The 24,654-nt window shown below is 35.9% G+C and overlaps 1 protein-coding gene across 5 annotated transcripts in view; it reads left to right on the top strand.

Moving 5' to 3' along the window:
• Positions 1-24,654, top strand: part of Bruce (BIR repeat containing ubiquitin-conjugating enzyme) — a 268,342-nt gene that overhangs the window by 196,956 nt on the left and 46,732 nt on the right. For all 5 annotated transcript variants that reach the window (XM_067760344.1, XM_067760342.1, XM_067760343.1 and 2 more), the window contains 12 exons: positions 263-496; positions 576-725; positions 5,049-5,160; positions 5,684-5,752; positions 6,148-6,578; positions 6,665-7,024; positions 7,090-7,357; positions 17,886-18,106; positions 18,600-18,717; positions 18,774-18,986; positions 20,521-20,702; positions 20,784-21,298. In XM_067760344.1, coding sequence (XP_067616445.1) covers positions 263-496; positions 576-725; positions 5,049-5,160; positions 5,684-5,752; positions 6,148-6,578; positions 6,665-7,024; positions 7,090-7,357; positions 17,886-18,106; positions 18,600-18,717; positions 18,774-18,986; positions 20,521-20,702; positions 20,784-21,298 — 2,873 coding nt within the window. The remainder of the gene's footprint in view (positions 1-262; positions 497-575; positions 726-5,048; positions 5,161-5,683; positions 5,753-6,147; positions 6,579-6,664; positions 7,025-7,089; positions 7,358-17,885; positions 18,107-18,599; positions 18,718-18,773; positions 18,987-20,520; positions 20,703-20,783; positions 21,299-24,654) is intronic.

Raw genomic sequence — 24,654 nt, 5'->3', positions numbered from 1 at the left:
CCTGGATAAAGATAGCATGTATTAACTTTGCCACCAAACTGTAACTACCCCAATTTATAGATTTCGCTATCAGAGTGACTGAATTAAACATACTAAACTGTTATGACTTTTGTCATAAAAATAAAAATATAGCTGTAAATTTTTGAATTAAAGTCGAAAAAATATGTTTTTTGTGTGATTATTCGTATTTACGACATATTCAGAGTGTAATGCTTGACCGGTTTCACGGTTACCTTTTCTTGTTCCTTTTTATTACCCATAGCATCCAGGCATATTTATGGAAATGACAGGCAAGCCGAAACCTAGTAAAACCAACAAAACAAATATAACACCCAAAGTAGCAAAAGAAACCAATCAAGAGCCTGAAAATAATTTTGACAAAGGGCTAAAAACAATTCGTTTGAATAATATATTGATTGTGATACGAGGATTAATTGCACTCTTACTGGAAATGGATTTTACTTGTAATATGGACCAGTTCCTACTTACATGCAAGGTAAATATGAAAATAAAACATTTGGATAAAGTGTTTCATTTTAAAATAATATTTTTTTTTTTTTAATTTAATATCATAGGTTATTGCTCGTCTTGTTTCGGCATGTCGGCCAGCTGTTCAACTATCCAAAATAATTACAACGTCGCAATTAGAGCAACTTATTCGCTTAGCGGTTTGGAATGATCAACAACAACCGTGGGCTGTGCATGCTATTACTTGTTTATTACAGGTAATTTAAAGATATGAAGAAATATTGGACAAATAAAAGTACTACCCTGTGCAAGAGCGGAACCATTATATCTTAGGATGGGTGAACTAAGCTTTGTTAAAACCTTAAAATTTTCTTTTAATGATCATTTGAAATCTTACATATTTTTGTTTGATAGAAAAAGTCAATTCCGGTCTTGCCTTTTCGCGCGAGCGGTCGTTCGGGTCATCCTCTACTCAACTTCAATTTTCGGGCTTTTTGCATTGAGTGAAAAATTAAATAGGCCACAAGGTTGGCTTCTGTGCTTCCCTCGGGCGTTTTCGCGGAGTTAGGAGATGCAGTGCCTCCCTGACCAGGAGTTAGGGCGGTTTTATGCACTCCTAATAGGAATCAGTTACATTGAAAAAATGGCGTGGTGCCAATAAAAAACCTAACCTTAAATTTATACATACATACATAAACTAACGGAATATCCGGCGTGACGCCATAAAAATCAAACACAATTCGCTTTAAATACATATATAATTGAAAGACACTTGGCAACAGGCCACTGAAAATTAACATTCATATACATACATACTAATGAAAATAAAATTCTCGAAAATAAACGGGACAATTTAACGGAGTGAACAACAAGCACCACAAGACGTGCTAGGAGATTTATCACGAAAAAGGAGGGATAACCTGGCTGTGTTGGAGCACTGCTCCTTGCCATATATTTCAAACCCAAAAAAAAAAATGATAGAAAAAGTCATGAAAAGAAAATATTCAGTTTACCTTGTATATGGGGCATTCCACGGTTGGTACGGAACAAATCGTACTAATTTTTTTACAGTTTTCGTTCTTAATTGAAGAAAAACGATTTTTGTGTATTCAATGTCCAAACAAATATATAAACATGCTTTTGAATTGAGTAGGACATCAAGACGAACAATTTGATTTTGAATTATTCGTACAAAATATGATTAAATTTGTGTGGTTGTCAGGGGAAATTTCAGAAAAAAAAACATACATTTTTTTTAGACAGTACTTGGATAAAAGTTCTGTACAACAACAAACATTTTTATATGTATATATTTCAGAAAAAATCATTGGTGTAGAGCGTGGGAAGGCGGTAAAGCCTGAAAGGTTTCATGTGGCCTTCCGCACACTATCATATTTTTACGGAATTTGGTATCATTCTTATCTAGACCCAAACTAGATTGGTTTTTAAAATTGGGAATTGAACTGTAACCGCACTTAACATTTTCGGGATCGAAAATTTCGAAAAATAGAAAAATGCGATAAACTGATGAAACTCGGTAAAGATGTTGGCTTTATGACGCAAAATAGAAATTTGCTAAATTTTTGAAAAATTGTGCATGTCACCGCCAAAAGAAAAAGAGTATTATTTTGTTCTTGTTATTTTAAAGATAAATGTGATTGTATTTGTAAAAGAATTCGCTTTTAGTAAGTGAGATTGACAATTGGGTTGAATCCCTGCACTTTTGTGTTGTTGTTGTGTTAACAGTGCTTCGCCCCATTCAATGGGTGCGACCACTCACAAATTGTTATCAATTTCCAATTCGGGAGTCCGTCATAGGAAAGTAGCAGTTTCAACAGGGCTGGACCATAGGGAGGTTGCTGTTAGAGTCGTAGGTTCCACTACAATTAAAAAGATGGTTGGGGTCATGTGGGACACATCGCTTGCAGGACATCCATTACGTATGTTGGGGTTGATTTCGGACAAGTAAGAGTGTAACCTTTTACAGTATCCAGAGCGATGTTGGGCCAGGGTGAGTCGTGTCTTCCTTGGTAGTATGTTTTCTTCTACATTGTATATTGATAACGGGGTTCACCGGAGGCGTTCGGGCAAAAGCGTTTACCGATTCTGTGTGGATTTGGCCTAGGGCCTTCTCATGCTCGTCTAGATCAAATGGCTGTGTTGGCAGGTGCCGGATATCATCATAGTACTTATGGAGACGTTGTTTGCTGGGGTGTTCTTTAATTAAGCAAAAACTGTGCTCAGCATTTCGTTGCAAGTCTTTAATGTTGAGCTCTTTGGCCTGTAAGTGATGTTCAGGGCCTATAAGGAGACATCCCCTCCGAGTTCTGATTACAGCATTTTGACAACCCTTAAGCCTTTTCCAGTATGTGGTTTCAAGACCAGGCGACGAAACTGGTAACGCGTGGCACATGAGTGGCCGCCCATTTGCTTTTTACGCGGTCAGCAACGTTTCGTTATGTTTTCCACAAATGCTGCCGTCAAGCGACTTAAGGATTTTGTTGCGATTTTGTACTGTTGGCGGTGCATGCGTCTTGAAAATGAGAATATTATCAAACGTTACCCCTAAGATCTTTGGGTGGCTGACAGTAGGTAGCGTGACACCACCATCGTGAAGGTCCAATACTTGCGTCATCGGTTGCTTCCACGTCGTAAACAGATTGATCATGGACTGATAATGCCAGGCCGCTTGTGGTGAAGAAACTAGAAAGGCTGGGGAGATAGCTGTTTATTCTAGAAATAACTTCGTCTATTGGAAAGCCAGTTCCCGTTATCATTATCGAGCAATCGTCGGCGTAGGAAATGATAATAACTCCTGGTGGGGAAGTGGGCTTTGATATGTAGAAAATAAACGAAAGCGGGGATAGAACACTACCCCATGGCACCCCCTGTTTAATTCTTCTTGGCTTTGAGGTTTCTTTCCTTAATTGAATCGACGCTTGCCGACCATGCCATAGTAGCGTGCGTGGTTGAGTGTGTCAAAAGCTTTCGACAGGTCGATTGCCGTAAGCACCGTCCTATGATGGGGTTTTTCCTGATTTAGATCTAGATTTTTGGTAGCAGAACAGTTTCCAATATCTTCGTTACTGGCGAAAGGAGTGATATCGACCGATATGACTCTGCTTCTTTATCTGGTTTTCCAGTCTTTAGTAGTGGAATTATCCTTGCCACTAGAATATCCTTCCTAGATTTTAATAAGAAAAAACCAAAAATTATAAGGAACTGATACGCAAAATCGATAGCATCGTCCAGAATGATAATTATCACTCGAATCATACATCAGGAGTTCACGAACGATAACAAGCGAAAACTAAAAAAAACACTCTATAAAAATGGGTGCCCTAATTCATTAATAGATATGCTTATAACAAAAATTAACAAAGTTAAAAATTATAACAGAAATGCAGCCACAAACAACGAACAGGAAAAGACAATAAACAGGCGAGTTACATACATACCAGGCTTAACGGACAACAAAACTTTGAACAAAATAATGGACAACAATACATGCTTTACGAAACATTCATAAGAACAAAAGTCAAAGTAGCGAAGGAACAACAACGCATTGTCTTATCTGAAATTAAATGCAATGGGAATGTTGAAGAAAAGTGCAACCAAGTATACATTGGCACAACAAAGAAAGCTTTGGGAGTCAGAATCACCGAGCACAAAGCAGATGCCAAAAATGGAAAAACATTTTAGATCTAGAAAGAAGAGAAAAAACAAGACTGGCACTGGAAAGCCTTCAAATATAACAAAGTGTTGCCAATTGAGCATTTAAATTAAATAAATAAAAATTAATTAAAGGCGCGATAACCTCCGACGGGATTTAAGGCCGAGCTTCTCTTCCAATTTGCGTCGTGCTCCTTTTTAATTTTTACTACAAATTGGCGGGACGGGACCTACTTGTTTTATGCCTACTCCGAACGGCATCTGCGAGGCAGATGAGTTTTCACTGAGAGCTTTTCATGGCAGAAATACACTCGGAGCGACTCCGCTTAGAAACATTTTCTTCTAATTGAAAAACCTTATTTCTAAAATTTTGATGTTGCTTTGCCCGGGGTGTGAACCCAGGGCATTCGGTGTGGTAGGCGGAGCACGCTACCATCACACCACGGGACCGCCGTAAAATAATATGTTTAAATTAGAAAAATTGTCAAATACCATTAATGTTTATTAGAAAATCTCATATGCTTTTGTCTATGTTATACTTATTTTGTGTTTTTTTATCAAAATAGACTTCCTGAGGAAGGTGCAAAATAGCATCGACACATTCTTTTTTGCTTTAAGCCATCGGTGGAAAAGCTCCAAAAGATTCCCGCAAAAATCAGTACCCTTATTGTTAGTCTTTAAATTTTATGCGGTTGGCATTATCACTTCTATATGATTTTTTGGTGTTAATATTGATCAGTAAGCGTTATTTGCAATCCCTAATTATTGTAGAATATCGCATTTTGGAGGCGTCCATATATGGGGGCGAACCCTTCCTATATTCAGTTTTTGCACAGTGGTTTTTATGCGAAAATATTTATCTTGCAAGTTAAATATTTCACATCGATTTTACACAATAAATTATATAGGACCTACTTGATGCTGATAAGCACTTTAAGGATAACGATACGACAACAGTGAATACAGAAGGAGTGCGGCCAATGGATATACAAGAAACAAAAGATTTATTTTCCGATTATTGTAAGTAACTTCACTTTGAATATTTCAATGAGTGTCGATCCGTAAATTAAGTGATGCGGTTTTTTGCTGCTTTTTGACCTTCCTCTCTGAGTGACGAATCGTTACGCTTGCGAAGACGGAACGTAAACGCCAAAACGACCCAAAAACAGAATGTAAATCAGGCTTTAAAGCCATTGATACAGCAGACGTGAAGATTTTTTATAACTGGAAAGAGAAAATAGCAGCGCCCGCCATAGCGCCACAATGCCGGATTAACACATACCCTTTGTCACGTCACAGCGAATTAAGCGGCAAAATGTTCCGTAGTTATGGCGCGGCTAAGTGCCAAAGCGAATAAAAGTGGGTAAAGCGTTTATGTATTTCAGTAAACAAAGAAAGTACACGCGACCCCATAATTTATGGATCACCCCTTAGCGAATTCAAAGCTGTGCGATAACTATTTTTACAAGCATTATCGCGCAGCTTGTCATTCCCTAAATATCTACAAAAGTGGTTATACTAATTTCTTTTTTTTTTTCACTAGCACATTATATGTCACAAGCGATGAATTCACAGCTACAAACGGCTGCAAATGATATACAATATCCTGACGGTATGTACATAAATTAAGAATTAGTATAAAATAATTTTTCCCGACATTGATTTTCGTAAAATCGGATTCAAGTATTTTGATTTTCTCACGAGACTTGAACTCAGTGCAGGCCAGCACGCTAACTTCATACCATGGCGGCCGTTGACTTGAATATCATCTTATCCCCGCTGCCATTTCGAAAGCGCTCTATTTCATCAACCGAATTCTAAAGTATAGAGTTCTTTAATCAAATCTGATGTGGGTGTTTTCGTACTGGCAGCGGAGTTCATGTTCCACTCAGGTGTCGTATGTCAACGAACGTTTTAAGAGCAAATACTAACACATCAGACATACAAAGTTATTGTTTATATAAAGTATAGAGAAGTATTAATACATACTGGTTTTTTATTTATTAGGTGTAAAATATTCTTATCTGCCTTCTTTGATTGAATGTGAGGATGCTGAATTCGATGATATATTAAATGATATTGATATTATCGATCGTTCAAAAACCGTTACTAAAAAGGATAGCAATGCTATCAACAAGAATACATTTAATTACTTTTGTAAATCGATATCAAGCGCAATGGATTCACGTCTAGATATTGGACTTGATATAAATGTGGAAATACAGTTGCGTCGTTTAACGATGGTCTCATCTTTAGACATGTATTCATCACTACCACAAATATTAGCGAATGAGTTTATTACCACTCCACCAGAAGCAACAGTTTGGCCTGAATATATAACAGATATTTGGTCTAGTCCTGAATACAGTTGCGGCCAAAATACTTATAAAATGTTTAAAAATGTTTTCGATTGTATTTTTGCACATTTACATTTACAGGTATGTACTTTAACCAACACGATGTTTGCCTTTCATTTGTTGAAAGCGAGTTTTATATTTATTTTGCTACACATGTTCATCTTCAGGATACCTGGGTACATTTGGAACAAGTTCTACAAATGTGGTTAACATTGAATGGTGAATTATCTGATAAATCATACAATGCTGGCATCACACAAACTGATATACCGAAAATACCATTTGGCGCTCACGCCGTACAAGGTCTCTTGCTCGCTCTAGCATGGCATAATGATATCAAATTACGCACATGGTGTTTAGGATTCCAATGCTTGTTTTTGGCATGTAATTCGCAATCTTTGGGTGATGATGATCTGGATTCAACACGTATCAATGAAGTCATTGTCAATGATGAAAATTTCGAGAAAATGCTTTTACGTTTCTTTTCTGGTTATGGAATGAGTTCGTCAATTATAACAAATCGATGTGTAAGCAAGCGGCATCTAAATATCTTTTCAGTAATAATTTATTCATTTCTTTATATTTTTTGCAGGCTGGACCAACAATTTGTAAAAACTTACACGAATTGTTGATATGGCTACATAAGAAATGCGAAAGTAGTGGTGTATCAGTCGTTTCGAATAGACGTAAATTAAAAGATACTTTACTACATGTGATATTACAACTGGTGCAACCTGGAGGAGCTATTGCTAATCAGCAAGGACCAATCGATGCACAAAGTCAGTTAGTGAGGGATGTACTCTTAATGCCTACTGATAAGCCAGACTTGAACATTGCGTTGAATATAATAGAAAGTGTTTGTAAGTTCTCAGTTCTTTGTTTTTGAAGTGAAATTTCATAAAGTGGTTGCACAACTGACAAACATAAGGTATAAATGCATCTTTATCTTCTCCACAAATGGTGCCGACAAGTGACTTGAGGATTTTGTTGCAGCTTTGTACTTTAGGTGGCATGCGCCTTGAAGGTGAGAGCGTTATCGAAACTACGCCAAATTTCTTTCGGTGATTGAAAGTCGATAGCGCATCGACGTGAACGTTCAATATTTGCGTCATCTGTTTCTTCCACGTCGTAAACAGAACGGCCGTGGATTTTGTCGGTGATAATGCCAGGTTGCGCGAGGTGAAGAAACTAGAAAGACCGGGAAGATAGCTGTTTATTTTAGAAACTAATTCATCTATTGAAGAGACAAGTCCCGTTGCAATTATCGTGCAGTCGTCTGTATAGGAAACTTCTGGCGGGGGAGGGAGAACAGAAGCGGAGATAGGTCACCACCCTGTGGTACCCCTGTTAATTTCTCCTAGGCATTGAGACTTCGTTCCTTAATTGAACCGACCCTTCACGGTCCATCTCTTTAGACAGTGAGCTTTCTATGTATTGGAGTAGCGTGCCATGTTTGACTGTGTCAAACGCTTTTGACAGGTCGAGATTGGGTTTTCCTAATATAGTCCGTAATTCATCTGAGTGTATATGGCGTTTTGCCCGGTGGTAGTGCTGTGCATTTTGCGGAAGTTATGTTGATGGGTGGCAATTTCAAAATTATTGTTCAAAAAAGGATTTGAAAATAATTTTGTTATTTTAAGAACAATTTTTTTATTCTTGATATTTGAAATGAACAAATTTTTCTTGGCTTTGCGCATATTTATAACATTTGTAATACTTCAATATTTTTCTTCAAAATACATTCTCAGATAACATAACATTTTTATCAAGTAACAAATATTAAAGTATGTTAGATATTCAATAGTATTTTAATAATGTGTACAAAAGATGGGACTTATACCATAGTGAATGATTAACTAAGTGATAAACAAAAAGAATCTATAATCTTTTCTGATTCATATATAACACCTCCCTCCGAAGATGCGTTCCAACTATGGAAATATTTATAAGTCACAACTTTTTCACACGATCTTTACAATAAAAATAATTATATTTAAAACTGAAATTGAAATTAATGAATTCTATTAAATTACATAGTTTCTTAAATAATTAGTATCAGTAGTTTTTGTAATATTATCAACATATAATATAATAGTTCAATTCATTTATATACATGTTTGCATATTTATATGTAGATTAACTTCATATTAAAATCTTATTTATTTTATAAAGCTAAATATTTGTACGTATAAAGGAATTAAAATTTGATTCTGCATAGTATTTATATGTTTATGTTGATTTGTTGTTAGATAAAATCTTTTGTTTCAATTTCATTAGTATTATTTTTTAGTTTTACACTCCCCTTGCACTAGTTCTTTGTTGTAATAGTTTGTCCAATATTTTTCCTAAAAATATTTTAACCTCACTTATAATTTATTAATTGTGTTTAAATTGTTAAAAATTTTGTTATGCTATCGAGCCTCGATTTACAATAGTAGATTCATTGTCATCATTATTTCTAACATCACCTATAGATTTTGTAGAAGTATTTTGATACCTCTTCAGTTTTCTGAACTGATCTTTGTAAAATTTAGTAGTTTTAGCATGCCTAGAAGTTTTAACTTTATATTCTCTATCCTGTTTTTCTATTACCTTTGCTTCCAAATATCTAGGTGCAGTTTTATTTGCAGTGCGCGCTTTATAATCGATTACTATTGTTTCATCAATAGGTTTGTCTATCCTATTTTGCTTCTCATTAATTTTGTTAATTACTTGATCCTTTTTATTTTCTAATCTTTGATAAATAACTTCATTATTCACAAGTCCGTGATGAATATTAATTGGTTTTTCTTTGGTAGATAAATGGATTAAGTTATTATAATCTGCTAGTGTTTTGTAAACATTGTTTGTTTTTAAAATGATGTCATTGATTGATTCTCTATGTTTCAAAATTCGAATATTTTCATTTAAGGTACTATGAAATCGCTCTATGTCGGAATTACCGGTATGTCGATTAGGAGTTGTAAAGTGATATTGAATATTAAGATTCTCAAGAAATTCTAAAAATGGTAGTGTTTTAAATGTTGTTTCATTATCGAGAGTAATCAAGTTGGGTTTATTCATATAAGAAAAAATTTTAGTCATGACATTGATTAAATTTATGAAACTGTTTTCATCGTAAGGCTCTATAGCCGCAAATTTAGAAAATTTATCTATTATAGTAATATATTTTTCGTTATTATTAAGGTACCAAATGTCCATGTGATAGTGTTGAAATGGTTGTGTAGGAGTGGGTGTTTTCTCATATGGTAACTTAATTGGATTTCTTTCAATTTTCTTTGAACATATTTTGCAATTGTTAACAATTTTAGTGATTTTTTCTTTTAGATTTGGAAAATAAATTTCCCTTCTTAATTCTTCATATGTTTTATCTATGCCTGGATGATTATATGTTTCCCTGTGTTTTTGAAGAATTATTTCAAATGTTTTTTCTTCTGAATATTGTGGTAATACCTTTGAACACCTATATATTTTATTTGGGCAGGATTTTAGATCATTATATAAATTTTGAAAATCTCTGAATACATCATCGTTATCAAAGTATATGCCTGTGTTGTTTGTTCCACAATTTTTCAATATTTCCTTCAACTGGTTTCTAGAGTATGTAGGTTGTTTAAATATAACTGTATCGCGGAGCGATAAATCTTCTGTGGTTAATACTAAAATTCGTTTTTTAAACATATTGAGCGGCTTTTCACTTATTCTAATCCCTTTTATAGAATCATCCTGTGCGCTATGAACAGTTTCTAATTCTTTGGTTTCTTGTCTATTGCTCTGATAATGTACTCGTATCATATGTTGCCTAAGTGTATATATGCGCTTATAACGTTTATTACATAAAGAGCATATATTGTTACGATTTTCACATTCTTCTTCATGTCGCACTTTACTTTCATCATTTTTAAGCTTGGCTCTGCAATACTGGCATTGGTATACTTTTTTTTTGTGCAAGATTATGTGGTTATTTAAACTATGCCTATCTATAAAAGATTTACTACATTGTTCACATTCGAATACATTTACTTCATTTAAACTAATTTTTACTCTAGACAATGCATCTGCTACCTTATTCTCTTTACCTTCTAAGTATGTAATATCAAAATCATATTCACTAAGTAAGATGTTCCATCTCTGAATTTTAGAATTTGGCTCTTTCAAATTAGTTAACCAAATCAATGGCCTATGATCAGTTTTTAACTGAAACTTTCTTCCCCAAAGATAATGTCTAAACTGCTTAGTCGCCCAAACAATTGCCAATAATTCTTTTTCAATAGTAGAGTAATTAATTTCATGTTGATTCAAAGTCCTAGATATAAAAGCTATTGGTCCCTGTGTTTGAGATAACACAGCTCCTATCGCAAATTCACTTGCATCTGTAGTAAGTGTAAACTCCTTTTGAAAATTGGGATATTGTATCACTAAATCGCTGGATAAGAGACATTTTAATTTTTCAAATGCTTCCTTAAAATCTTCATCGTTAATATTAATTTTTGTTCCTTTTTTTAATCGCAAAGTAAGTGGCTTTGCTATTTTAGCATAATCTTGTATAAATTTTCTATAATAGCCTGTGAGCCCAAGAAAGGATTGTATTTCCTTAATGTTTTTGGGAATAGGAAACCTTTTTATACATTCAATTTTATCGCTATTTGGTTTTATACCATCCTGAGTTATTACATGACCTAAGAATTTTGTCTCGTGTTTTAAAAACTCGCTTTTATTTAAGGATACCTTCAAATTTGCGTTTTGAAGGGTCTTTAGTATTTCTGCTAGACTTTTTATATGTTCTTCCAAGGTTGTAGAAAATATAATTATATCATCCAAATACACATAGCAAATTTTTCCGATAAATTCTTGTAAAACATTATTCATCAACCTTTGAAATGTAGCTGGAGCATTTTTAAGTCCAAACGGCATACGATTGAATTCATAGTGTCCGTCTAGAGTACTAAATGCTGTTTTTTTCACGATCTTCTGGCTTTACCTCTATTTGGTAAAATCCTTTCGTTAAGTCTAGTGTTGTGAAATAGTTCGCTCTTCCTAGTTTATCCAAAATTCCTTCAATATTAGGTATCGGATATTTGTCTTCTTTTGTTGCTTCGTTAAGCTTTCTATAATCAATTACTATACGCCATTCTTTATTTCCAGCGTTATCCTCCTTCTTAGGCACCACCCAAATAGGTGCATTATATGGGGAAGTACTATGACTAATTATGCCCTGTTCTAACATTTCCCTAATTTGTTTATTAACTTCTTTTTTATGTATTTCGGGATATCGATAGATTCGTGAATAAATCGGGGAACTATCTTTAGTTGGTATTGCATGTTTTAATTCATGAGTGAAAGTCAAGTCATCTCCTTTCTTATAAAATGTTTTCTTATGATTATTTAAAAGATCAATTAATTTTTCTTTCTCCTCTTTATTCAAATGTTCGATTCTAATATCCTTTTTTATATCCATTATTTCTGGATATGGATCAATTCGTTCCATATGATTTATATTAGAATCATAATCCCTTTCATCTTCGATATCAAAAAATATTGGTAAGATTTGGTCGTTCAAAATCAAAGTTTTATGCTTGTAATTTACTATACCATTATTTTCTTTTAATATATCATTTCCTATCAGTCCGTCAAATTTGGAATGAAAATCATAAATATGAAAGATGCAATCATTTTTTATGGGCAAAGTTATATGCCCTTGTGGTATTATTGCATCTTGAAAAATTCTAATATTTCCTGAAGCAGTTTTTATATTTAATGGTACCATACGATCCTTTATTGTACAAGGTGGACAATTTCGCCTATTTAGTAAACTGTCTGTACTACCTGTATCAATTAAAAGTTTTGTTTTGAAATTATTTTTAATTAGTCGAATATAGGGTAAACTTGATTCATTTCCGAGGCTGTTAATTGAAAATCCTTACTAGTTTCGCTAAAGTTAGTTTGTGGTTTTCTTGTCTGGCCAGAAATATCCACATCCATGGGTTCATTAGTATTTCTAGGTTGATTGCACATTTGATTATGTGATGTGTTATGCCTAAAATTGTTGTTTCTAAAACTACTGTATTGATGATTATGACTATATGTTCTAGGTTGCCATGTCGTATGTTGAGGAGTATTCCTAAAATGTTGTGTTTGTTTTGTGATCTGTGTACTATTTTGTCTGACATCATTTCTAAAACTTCTATCGTTTTTACCACCTTGGTAGTGCGGTTTATCAGGTATCTGCGATTCATTCATAAATCCAGCTGCTGTTAATTCATGTAAAGCTTCTTCTATATGGTCGAAGGTTTTAATGCATATAATATTGTTCTCATATGAACAGGTAATTTTTCCTTGAATATTTTTAAAGCTGCCTCAATGTTTCTAGGAATATCGGCATTATTATTTTCTTGTAAACATTTTTGATTTAAAATCGTTAATGCCTTCTGAATATTTGAAAAAAAATTAAAGACGTCGCCTCTATACTGTACAGATCGCAAATCTTCATACAGTTGTGAACTTGTTTTGAAACTACTAAAATTTTGTATAAGCATTTCTCTTATGCTTGACCACGTACACAAATGGCTATGTATTTCAATTACTTGCCTAGCACGACCTACTAGCTTGCTCTTAATCACATTAATGCACATTCGTTGTGACTGCTCATTGTATAGACTAAGCGTCGGAATAATATCATCGATATTTGATAAGAAAATTGGTAAATCCTCTTTCTTTCCATCAAAATTTTGTAACCTTTCTATATATTTAAACGGATTTAAATCTAAATTTCTCAAACTACTGTTACCATCATGTGTATTAGCTCCTTCATTTGCTGCTGCTCCTGGAATATTATCTGCTGGTTGAAAACTCATTTTGTTGGAAGTGCTCCTCTATGGATGTTCACAATATGGAAAGATATTCAGGCTTTCTGATTGCTGCGTGCTTCAAACCTTAATGAGTGAATGATATTTGCATGTAATAAGTATTGATTGTGATACTGCCGCTTTATTGCTGCATTCAATTATTGATACTGCCGTTTGATTGTTGCATTCAATTGTTGATACTGCCTTCGATTGTTGCTTTCAGTTACTAATGTTGCATTCAATTCGTTGGTATTGTCCTTTGATTGTTGCATTCAGTTATTGGTATTGCAAACACGATATATGACAGCTCAATTTATACTTTCTCCGATTTTAAAAAATTTTAATTTTTGTACTAAAAATCGGTTTTTCTTGTAAGGATTCTTTGCTTATTTTACAAAGAGTATCCTACCGACTGCGCCAATTTCAAAATTATTGTTCAAAAAAGGATTTGAAAATAATTTTGTTATTTTAAGAACAATTTTTTTATTCTTGATATTTTCAGTTTGAAATTTGAAATGAACAAATTTTTCTTGGCGTTGCGCATATTTATAACATTTGTAATACTTCAATATTTTTCTTCAAAATACATTCTCAGATAACATAACATTTTTATCAAGTAACAAATATTAAAGTATGTTAGATATTGAAAGATGGGACTTATACCATAGTGAATGATTAACTAAGTGATAAACAAAAAGAATCTATAATCTTTTCTGATTCATATATAACATGGCCTTGCCATTTTGCATTGTTCGGGAATGACAAAGGACTTCAACGACAGGTTGGAAACGTGCGTTAGGTAGTTTTTTCCCTTTGTATGAATTAAGCCGGGATTACCCTCATTGCTTTTAAATGTATGAAAACATTTATTTGAAGCAAATTTTAATTTATTTATTTTAGTCTTATTGTCTATATCTGCTAGCTGCCTGCCTCTGGTGTCGACTGGCAATCTGGAATAAGGGAGGTCGTGGTGAGCGCAGTAACCGCCAAGAATAAGACGGTTTTCGCCACAGAGTAGCGCGCTGATATCAGGGCGATAGCTACTTGGAAGGCTGGAGGGATATATATATATATATGTTAATATATTTCTAGGTCAACATAACCTGACCGGATGGTTATACCTTGACTTTCCAAGTTTGCCTAAATTCAAGTCAAATTTAAACTTCAGTTAATCCACAAAGCACTTTTCAGTCACAGCTTAACGCTAGCGTTTCTTTACATATTCGACGCCAAAAAAAAAAAAAAATAAATAAATATCACAAATGACGAACAGCTGGGATAGAGTGTGGATGTTTGATTTTATATGTTAAGTGTTTAAATGTTTGTATAAATGTAAATAAATGTCACCCATTACAAAATTGTGTAACTATATATTAAGATAATTACTCCCTGAAGAGGACACAATATCGTGTCGAAACGCGTCGGAGTTAGAAAAGAAAATTAAGTTTTTTGCTTTAAACTCAACGGCCAATACAGCTCTGAATAAGTAAAAAAATAAATATAAGTTTAAGGCGCGATAACCTCCGAAGAGATTTTAGGCCAAGCCTCTTCCAATTTGCGTCGTGCTCCTTTTAATTTTTCCTACAAATTGGTGGGGTGGGACCTACATGTTGTATGCCGACTCCGAACGGCGTCTGCAAGGCAGACGAGTTTTCACTGAGAGCCTTTCATGGCAGAAATACACTCCGAGTACTTGCCAAACACAGCCGAGGGGCGACCCCGCTTGGAAAAAATTTTTTCTAATTGAAAAAACTTGTTTCTAAAATTTTGATGTTGCTTTGCCCGGGGCGTGAACCCGGGATCTTTTGTGTGGTAGGCGGAGCACGCTACTATCACACCACGGCGGCCGCCATTGCTGGCGGAAAAAAAGCTGTGATGAAATAAGTAAAAAGAAAAGTAAAACTAACGTTTAGACGAACGAATGTTGTTGTTGTTGTAGCGATTGGGTTACTCCCCGAAGGCTTTGGGGAGTGTTATCGATGTGATGGTCCTTTGTCGGATACAGATCCGATACGCTCCGGTAACAGCACCATTAAGTTGCTGGCCCGACCATCTCGGGAACGATTTATATGGCCACATTAAACATTCAGGCCATCCCTCCCTCCCCACCCGCAAGTTCCCTGAGGAGCTTGGGGTCGCCAGAGCCTCGTCTGTTAGTGAAACGGGATTCGCCGCTCGAAGGTGAGGTTGACAATTGGGTTGGAGAAGCTATATATTGCGCTACACAACCCCTTGAATCCCCAGACGAACGAATCGTCATCATGTATTCTATCCTCCGTCGCTGCTTATCGTCTCCATTACGTTAATAACAGATATGGTGAAGCTGCCGGATGAATATGAATGTGTTTTTGAAGGGTGTTGGGAGTTGTTTACATTTGCTTGGGTGTAAATAAAGATATTAAGGCAATGCACATGTTCTATTCACCGTATATGCTGTACTTTAATCAAATTTTGTATTGGAAACCATGGAAACAACTCAAATCTTATAATTTTACATGAATACGACACTATCGTGAATTGTCCAATTATATTGCAAAAAAGAATGTATGCTCCTATTTCTCTACTGGCTGAGGAAACTTAAGAAAGAAATATAGAAAGATTGCGCGACCACAACAATATAATGGAGCTACCCGATACTTGGCCGATTGCATAAAAATATAACAATTTGCTTGTTACAGCTTTAACTTAAATTTTGACGTTTCTATCATACAAATTTATTTTTGAAATCTTCAAGATAAAGATTTTGCGTTTTTTATTCACAGGACCCATTAAGTATGCTGCTAAGAAGTAATCTTTTCAGATTCGTAGCGTATCTCAGAACAAACAACAAAACTAATTATCAACTTATATAATAAACGGGAACATGCATTTCAATTCTTATCTCTACTATCACTGAATCATATTGACATAATTATTAAAGCAAAAATACAAAAAAATGTAATGCCACATGCTGTGCTTTTCCTCAAAACTACGAAAATCGTTCACCAACATCATGACGATCATTAATAACCTTTCGTCTATTTTGGACGATTATCGTGTCTTTTTCGTCTTTTATATGAGTTACAAACTACCTACCTAACTTAAACGAAAACAACGTAATGCTCACTTACACAGTACAAATAGACGAACTGCATAATACTTTTAAGCGTAGTTTTACTGACAAACTTTACAAATAATAGTTTTATATAGAAAAGAAAAGCTCAATACATACAGTTTTAAAAATCAGAGTGTTCTAGCGCGTTGAGACTATTAGTTTGTTATACTAGAATTCAAAGAGCTACCAAATTACTTACTGGAAAACTTCTAAAAGCTCTTAGTGAAAACTTAAAAAAAACTTAAATGAAAATTCGTGCAACTGATTGTATAATATATTGACATATGTATATTTTTATAAAGAAAAAGCGGAAAATGTTTAAAGGGAACAAAGCACGGTGAAAGTTGCAAACAGTCAAATAAATGACTTTGTTTACAAAATCGCAAATTGATCAATAAACCGAAAAATGGGTAGTCTCAACGGAAAAACGTTCGTCCGTCCGAAGTCTCATAAGCATATTTTTTTGTGGAATAAATTTCGTTTAACGCATCGCTCTCTGTTGCAATAAGAAAGATTGTCAATGAAAATGAGAGGAATCGGTCTTTTATTAAGCCCACTTTTTATATGGAGAAATATTCACGAAACAATGAACCATCGATATTTTAGTATGCAAAAATTTTGTTGTTGTTGTTGTAGTGATAAGGTTGCTCCCCGAAGGCTTTGGGGAGTGTTATCGATGTGATGGTCCTTTGCCGGATACAGATCCGGTACGCTCCGGTAACACAGCACCATTAAGGTGCTATGCTAGCCCGACCATCTCGGGAACGATTGATATGGCCACAGTAAACCTTCAGGCCATCCCTCCCTCTCCACCCCCAAGTTCCATGGGGAGCTTGGGGTCGCCAAAGTCTCGTCTGTTAGTGAAACAGGATTCGCCGCGGATAGATGAGGTTGACAATTGGGTTTGGAGAAGCTATATATTGCACTGGCAATCTGAAAGGGTTGCGCTACACAGCCCCTTGAATCTGGTATTTTAGTCGCCTCTTACGACAGGCATACCTACCGCGGGTATATTCTGACCCGCTGGGGTTTGCTTAAATTTTACACATTTCTGGCCGACGGAGAAATATGTAGACCTGCGTCAAATTTGAAAACCTCCCCCACTATTATAAAAAATATTGAAAACACAACCCTTTCAATGCATAACGACTGATTCCTCTGCGACTGTTCAAGATAGAAATTTAACATTCCGAAGGGAGAAAATGTAGAATTATGGTGGGCCTAATGCCGAAAGAGTCGCTAAAGCAATCCTATGCAAGATAAAGATAAACATGCAGATTAGTTCGGATCTAGCAAATAACTTGTAACTATTAAGATAAGAACGTATGTATACATTTGCAGCTTATTTGTGAAGTTCCATTTCCTTCCCGTATAAGGGTCTATCTACATATATATGTATGTTAATGCCGTTACTTCAATTTAACTGCTAATTTAATATTTATTTTTAAGCGTTTTTGGTTTATAACAACATATCAAATGGCGATAAACTGCAATGTCAACGCTCATCTGACTGTAACAACGCCACGAGTACTTTTAGCAATCTGTTTGCAAACGTTCTTGGGTCGGAAAACTCTAAACAAAATACCACACTATCTGATAATTCGTTGATTGTTAGTTTATTGAAACTCGCTTCATCATTGGCAGAGACGGAGCTGCCTCGACAACCAAGTGTAAGTGAAATATTAAATAGCACAGCACAGAACTCGGCTTGGCATTGGACCAAACACTTTTCTGTAACGATTGAACCCTAAGCAAAAAAGTAACTTCCCCGTTTTTCGAAGTAATTCTCTAAAGCATAGATATTGGCATTCGAAGTTTGAAATCGGGCCCATCGTAATGTATATTTTTATATATTGGGTTTAAAAAGTAAAAAAAATTAGGCGTTGTCTGTTTGAACCTTAAAAATTATTTCAATTTCAAGCTTATATAACACATATTCCTAAAAGTTAAAAAGCTTAAACGTCTAAATTTTTACTTTTATACTATTTGACTTATGGCGCAAATTTCTACAAAAAATTGCTTTGGCCACTACCGAGAAAAATAATGGTAGAAATAATTTCGCCGAGATAAAGAGATTTTCAACTCAACCGCCGATGTATGAATGCCGAAGTTTAGGTCATGTTTGAATATTGATATTTATTTTAAAATATTTAATATAAATAGGAGTTACCTATCCCGGAAGAGAAGGAGCTTTCAAATGAAAGTCAAACAGATGAAACCAAAGCGGAGCAATTAAATATAGAAGGTCATGGCCCAAAGATCCCTTGCATAGCTGATACTGGTGAGTAATACCGTGAAAAGATAAAAATTAATTTTTGTTAACTTATTCATTTCTAGTGCTGCGCCATTTTCCCACAATGAAACGTTTATTGGGTTCTTTGTCACATTGTTCCAGCTCCTCTTTCACAATCATGGCTTCATCATCGAACTTCTTGCTAGATGAGCCTCAAAGTACAGCTGATGCGGTTTTTAATTTACTCATTACATTATATGATAAAGCGTCAAATGCACGTCTTATTGTTGCACCGATATGTCAATATTTGGAAGCCAGTAAGTAAATATATCTGTCAATAACAGCGCCAAGAACATAAGGGCACTACAGAATATTGAACGTGTTAAAAAATATTGTAAGGACGTAAAATTTCCAAAAAATTAATTAAAGTTCATAAGGGCATTTACTTACATATATCGTTATCGCTTGTGGCCACATATATTGAGGACTCACTCCCCAGTGGGTTAGGGGGCTTAGAACATACCACCGGCAAGTATGCCTGTTGTAAGAGGCGACTCAAATACCCAAATGATTCAAGGGACTGTGTAGCGCAATTTATAGCTTATCCAGCCCGATTGTCAAGCTCACCTAACCGTGGTGAATCATGTTTCTTTGCAGTAAAGGCTCTAGCGATCCCAAATTCCTCATGAAAGAAGGGGGTGGGGCGGGATGGCCTTGAAGTGTCAACGTGGTCATATTAAATCGTTCTGGAGATGGTCGGGCTTGGACCTTAATGGTGCTTGTTACTGGAACGTAGCGGATCTATATTCGGCAGAGGACCATCAACATCGATAACACTCTCCAAAACCTTCGGGGAATGTTTTTATCGCAACAAAAACAACAACAGAGTGGGGATTCAAGGGCTTGATAAGCCTCCGCAAACTTATTGTCAAGCTCACCTACGCAAGGCTCTTGTGACACCAAGCTCCTCATGGAATTGTGTGGGGAAGGGGGCTGCGCTATGGCATAGAATATTCAATGTGGTCATATTAAATATTTCCCAAGATGGTCGGGCTAATACCTTAATGGTGTTTAGTACTGAAACGTACAGGATCGATATCCGACAAAGGACTATTAACATAGAATAGATAGAAGTACCACAGTGACTCTTTTTTTCCCAGATCGAGAACTGTCATTCTAGTATAACTCGTTTAATTTACTGCAATTTAAAAATTGCCATCCTTGGAGGGTGTTGCTTCCCAGCCTCCTGCTCTGGGAAGGTATTTAACCTCGCTCCGTGCCAAGAGGCTGATGCTGCTGCGTCTGCCCGAAAAAAGGAATATTTAAGCAAGTTATACCCTTGTCAGTTTATCTCATGCAAAGGGTGCTTATATCGCAACGGACGTTCGTGGCTCTGCCACCTACATTGTATTGACATAGCTCGTGCTCTTGGTATTTCATGTAGCGTGTACCTCATGCCAAAGTCTATACCAAGTTCGTAGATATCTTGTACTAACAAACTGAACATCCCTACCGTAATGTGAAACCAGTGCATTTAACGCCGATTTTTTTAGTCACAACCCTGTCGAATTGCTAGTTCATTGGGCTGCGGATAGCTGGTTTAGATGACAATTTGAAGTGGTAGTGAACAGGATGTACTGTTGCTACCAACATTGTAATAGAATTATGCATACACATTTTTGTTGTTATATCGGCCTACTGATTTATAAGATCGCGGGTTCGAATCGAGCTCAAGGCCTAACAATAATAATGATAAAATAATTATTGTTAGACCTTGAGCTCGATTCGAACCAGCGTGAATTATATATTTTTGAAGTAAGAGATCAATAATCAATCTTTTTTTTTGTTCAGGTACCATTCAGCGCAATTCTTTGCCTCGCTTGCAGTTGTCGGAACCCTTTTTATGGTATATATCAAAAGTACTAGAGGCTTCTGTAGCTGTGCAAATTTTTACACAATTAGGTGGTATAAGAATAATTTGTCAAAATTTGGTGCGATTAAATAAAATCCTAATAAATATGCAACCTGGCTTGGTACGTATAATTATTTATTTTAACTTTATATTTTGATATCATAAGTATTTTTTATTTATTTATTTTTTTCGTTTTAAATAGATTTCGTTGATTATGCAACATATGACGAAAAATACTAAATTGAAATTACATTCACATACATGCGTGAATGGTAATGGCAAAAAGACATCCTCATCTTCCAGCAGCGCCCAAAATCAACGTAATTTTCAGGAAGGGCTCATTAATTTCGCTCCATTTTGCACCATATCTGCTGAGCATGACACGGCACATTCAGCAGATATTTTAATTATGAATCCAGTAGCTTCACATAGACGTCCTCGTACACCCGCATGGAGTTATATGTTTTACCCTAACGAATCTCATGTAGATTTGACAATTACACTACCAACTGCCATACTTTTGAAGGAAATACAATTACAGCCACATGCACCAACATTAGCATCATGCCCTTTTGCAGTTGCTTTAGAAGTATCACGCGATTATGGCTTGGGACCAATTCCATTAGGACCACCTCTCACCACTTCGGGCATGACTTGCATACGCTTGAAGCTAGCTAAACCAGAAATAGCTACGAGTGTTGTGCTTCGTTTGTACAGGTGCGTTACATCTATATAGTGGAATAATTTTTTTAAATTGGGCGCGATTTCTACTCACGTTCTAGGACATAGATTTTTCTTTATTTGCATTCCATGGCCGATTTTCTTTATATTAAATAATATACTTTACAATGTTCGCCGGGGTTGGACCAAACTAATCGTGATCATAAACAAAAAAGTTGTTTCCCAGTTTTTCGAAGGTATGCCTCTTTCTAGTTACAACTCCCGAGTCGGCATAAAACCCGCAAATTTGTAGGAAAATTTTACAAATGAGCACGACGAAAGTTGGAAGAGAAGCTCAGCCTAAAATCCTCCGAAGGCTATCGCGCCTTGTATACCGTAAACTCAGAGCTGCAGAGATAAGACAACCAGTTCTATGTACTGGAGCGACTCGGGGTTTTTCCCTACCAAGGGCTGTCATTTCAGTGTAACCCCATCCCAACAAACATTTAGGTTAGAAAACGATTAGAAGACGAATTGAATTCTAATGTATTTCTCTAAGGTAGAAGGTTAGAGGACGATTTGCGATACTGTCGCGAATTATAGCATTCTCGACAAAAAGGGGACTTCCTTCTCGATATCGAGGAAATGGTTAGAATTCTAATCGAATCGAACGAACGTCAATTTCTAATGGGTTACTAATGAGAATTTTGAAGTGATGCGCATTTAAGTTCAATTATTTAAAATCAGCGAATCAAATACTTTTATTTGGTTATAAGCTTATGTATTAAGAAGGAACATATTTCAAAGGTTTTTTCTATTATAATAAATTAAAACCATACTTAAATATTGAGCTCAGCATTTCTAGTGTTATTTGAACCGTTTTACAGTCAAATTCTAACCTAGTTTTCGATTCAAAATGCATTAGAGAACTACATTAGAATTCTAATGTAAAATAAAATATTTCTCTAACGTTAGAAACTGTGTTTGCTGGGATTTAATTTGTTGCGTCCCTCCCACAAATTGCCATCCTTCCAGCAGATCCTTGCAGCGGGAGTGCGCCATATTCTCCTGCTTCAGGAAGGTATCGAACCCAATCCGGGGACTGTACTTGATCCCGGTCCAGATAAATGGTTTTGCTGCGTTTGCCGGAAAATAATCTTTTTAGGACGGTCACACTCATGTCAATGTGTCACTTGTAAGGGATGGTTACACTGGACGGGAACCATCCGTCGTCTCCGTAACTTTTACAAATCTTTTGTGGCACCTCGCTGTTCACGCCCAAGGGCATCCCCTAGTCTGCGTCTTAACGTGATAGTCTTTCCAATTCTGGTTTTATTTAATAATACAAGTGTTTACATATAAATTCTTAAAATATGTTTTTAATGTAACTATGTATGTTTACTTGTATTTTCTAAAACTATCAGTTGGCCCCTTTTTGTATTGACTTTGTATGTGCGCATTTCTTTTCACTTGCTTGAGGGCATTTATAAATGTGCATCTTAGCTGGTGATAAGCAATGCTTGCCATGTTTTTTAATGCTAACTGTTAATGTCTAGCTTGTTATTGAATTAGGTAAAATTATGTAATATGGACATAATTTAATTTTATGTAAAGGTCGCTAGATAACGAACCTATTGACTTTTATATGTGGGTGTATGTAAGTATTTTAGATAAATTTTAAAAATATGTTATATATATTTGAACACTACCAAAACCGAAGGCAGTAATCTGAGCAAAGGTTGAAGAAGATTATGGTACAAACACGTTGTGGGTTGTGGAGGCAGCAACCAAATCAACACCGAATATACTTATAGGAAAAACACTGGATATAACTAAACAAGATGGGCGTATTCCAGTAAGCGTTCTCAATGAGTTCAAGTCACCACTCAAACTGCAGGAAGAAGGACAGCTACACACTGCCAAGAATTGACGACTCTCTGGACTCGCTATCTTGTACGAAAAGGTTTTCCAAACAGAACTTAAAAAGTTCCTACTAGCAAGTGGGGGTAAAGGAGGAAGACAATTAGAAAACAGTCTTCAGTATAGGAGATGGTCTTTGGCAATTTACAGTAATGCCCTTTGGACTTTTTAATGCACCAGCTTCTTTTGAGAGACATATGGATCAGGTAATGAAAGGACTACATTGAAAAGATGCTTAGTGTACCTAGGCGACATCATCGTATTGGGAAGAAAATCGTATTGTCTGTTTGCTCTGCTCGCTGCCTGCCTCTGGTGTGGACTGGCAAGCTGGAATGCGTGGTGAGGCGATAGCTACGTGGTCAGCAGGTGGCAGGAGGGATATAGATCTTAATATATTTCTCAGTCAGCATCGCCTGAGCATATGGTTATGCCTTGATATTCTAAGGTTTTATCCCTGCGGCTGATGGTGGGATGAAATATACTATATTGCACGGTGTGATGGGTGATAAAGGCAAGGCCACCACCATTGCCCCTTGTGCGATCTTTCCTATGAATGTTGTAGCCATCGTAAGTTCGGAAGTCCTGCCGGATCAGCTTTGTTTCTTGATTTGCGGCGAAACGGATAAAATTTGTATTCATGTAGTCAACCATCTCTCTGATCTTTCCTATTGACCCCAGCGGGTTAGGGGGTCAGAATATTCCCGCGGTAGGTATGCCTGTCGTAAGAGGCGACTAAAATACCAGATTCAAGGGGCTGTGTAGCGCAACCCTTCAGGTTGCCAGCGCAATATATAGCTTCTCCAAACCCAATTGTCAACCTCACCTATCCGCGGCGAATCCTGTTTCATTAACAGACGTCATTGCAATTAAGCAGAATGTAGTTGCCTATTACAGCCGATCAATTGGAAAACCAGAATAAAACTATAGCGTTAGACGGAGAGAGCTCTTGGCATTGGTAGAGTGCATATAACATTTCACAAGTACCTCTACGATTCCGCGTCAGGATAGATCACGCATCGTTGAAATGGTTCTTGCAGTTCTGCAATCCGGGAGGTCAATTTGCACGGTGGATCGAGCGACTACAAAGCTAAGGTTTTTTCATTGAGCATCGACAAGGAATGTTAATGCAATGTCACGAAGACCATTTGGAATGAAAGCACTACTCGAAAGCTGAGGCTAAAAAAGATTTTATAGATGGCCGGAAAGATGAAGCAAAATTACTCAGTAGCAGTAGCTAGGTATGGTGTACCAATGGAGTTATATTCTAGCCAAGGCTGGAATTTTTGAATCAGCTGTATTCCAGGAAATGTGTAAGGCAGTTCGAAAAACTCGGACAACTGTATTGCATCCTTATTCCGATGGTATGGTGGAACGAGTCAACAGAGATATCTTTGTAGAAGAGACTTGCCAGCATAATTACTTTTGGCAACAGTAATAGTTTTGACGAGTTTTGTGATGGCAACTTAAACAGTTTTTTACTTATGACCAATAAT

This window comes from Eurosta solidaginis, chromosome 1, assembly GCF_040869045.1.
Source record: "Eurosta solidaginis isolate ZX-2024a chromosome 1, ASM4086904v1, whole genome shotgun sequence".
Taxonomy (NCBI): domain Eukaryota; kingdom Metazoa; phylum Arthropoda; class Insecta; order Diptera; family Tephritidae; genus Eurosta; species Eurosta solidaginis.
Note: the sequence above shows the minus strand (reverse complement) of the source record. Positions and strands in the feature narration are given on the sequence as shown.